Here is a 1031-nt window from a genome sequence, read left to right on the forward strand (position 1 = left end):
AAGTACATAATGTCCAGGCCGATTCTTTCTGGAAGGATTGGAAAATGGGCATTACTGTTGTTTGAGTTCGATATCAAATTCATTCCACAAAAGGCCATTAAAGAACAAGCTTTGGTGGATTTCCTTGCTGACCACCCAATTCCAACGGAATGGGAACTTCAGGAAGACCTTCCCGATGAAGATGTTCTATTCACCGAAATCGTACCATCATGGAGGCTATACTTCGACGGGGTAGCCCGAAATTATGGTGCCGGAGCAAGAGTAGTCTTCATCACTCCTCATGATCTCGTCATGCCCTACTCATTTGCCTTATCAGAGAAATGTTCGAATAATGTGGCAAAATATCAAGCTCTTAGCATCGGCTTAGAGACAGCCTTGGATATGGATATCCACCAACTGGAAGTCTTTGGAGATTCCAAATTGATAATCAACCAACTTTTAGATGAATATGAAGTCCGTAATTCTGACTTGAAGTCGTATCATGAACGTGCAACAATGCTTATGAGACAATTTGATTCGATAAAAATCAAATTCGTCCCGAGAAATGAAAATAGGGAAGCTGATGCCTTAGCTAATTTGGTTGCTGTTTTAGCTAGATCAGATGAAGAATTTTCCCACTCCATATCAATTGCTCAAAGATGGGTGTTTTCGTCATTGCTACCCAGTAATTTGGAAGAAAACAATAGTGTCGAAGTAGATGAAGGTGAGGAAAGAGAAGATTGGGGACAGCCAATAATTGATTTCCTTCAACATCAAAATCTACCAGATAATCCAAGGTAAAAAACAGAAATCAAGAAGCATGCCTCTCGCTTTATCTTTTATAAGGGAACACTTTATCGACGATCATTTGATGGAGTTTTCCTTCGATGCCTAAGTAATGATGAAGCAACGCAGGTTGTGGAAGAAGCCCACTCTAGAATTTGTGGTGCCCACCAGTCTGGACCTAAACTTCGTTTTCGAATAAAGAGGATGTAATATTACTGGCCAACTATAGTACAAGACTCCATGGATTATACAAGAAAATGTGAAGC

General features: G+C 40.2%; 1 protein-coding gene across 1 annotated transcript; it reads left to right on the forward strand.

Moving 5' to 3' along the window:
- Positions 1-9: 9 nt before the first annotated feature.
- Positions 10-780, forward strand: LOC111411361. Its single transcript, XM_023041901.1, has one exon. It carries the CDS (start codon positions 10-12, stop codon positions 778-780), a length of 771 nt encoding a protein of 256 aa, XP_022897669.1.
- The last annotated feature ends 251 nt before the right edge of the window (positions 781-1031 follow it).

Source organism: Olea europaea, chromosome 15 (genome assembly GCF_002742605.1).
Source record: "Olea europaea var. sylvestris chromosome 15, O_europaea_v1, whole genome shotgun sequence".
In the NCBI taxonomy this organism is placed as follows: Eukaryota; Viridiplantae; Streptophyta; class Magnoliopsida; order Lamiales; family Oleaceae; genus Olea; species Olea europaea.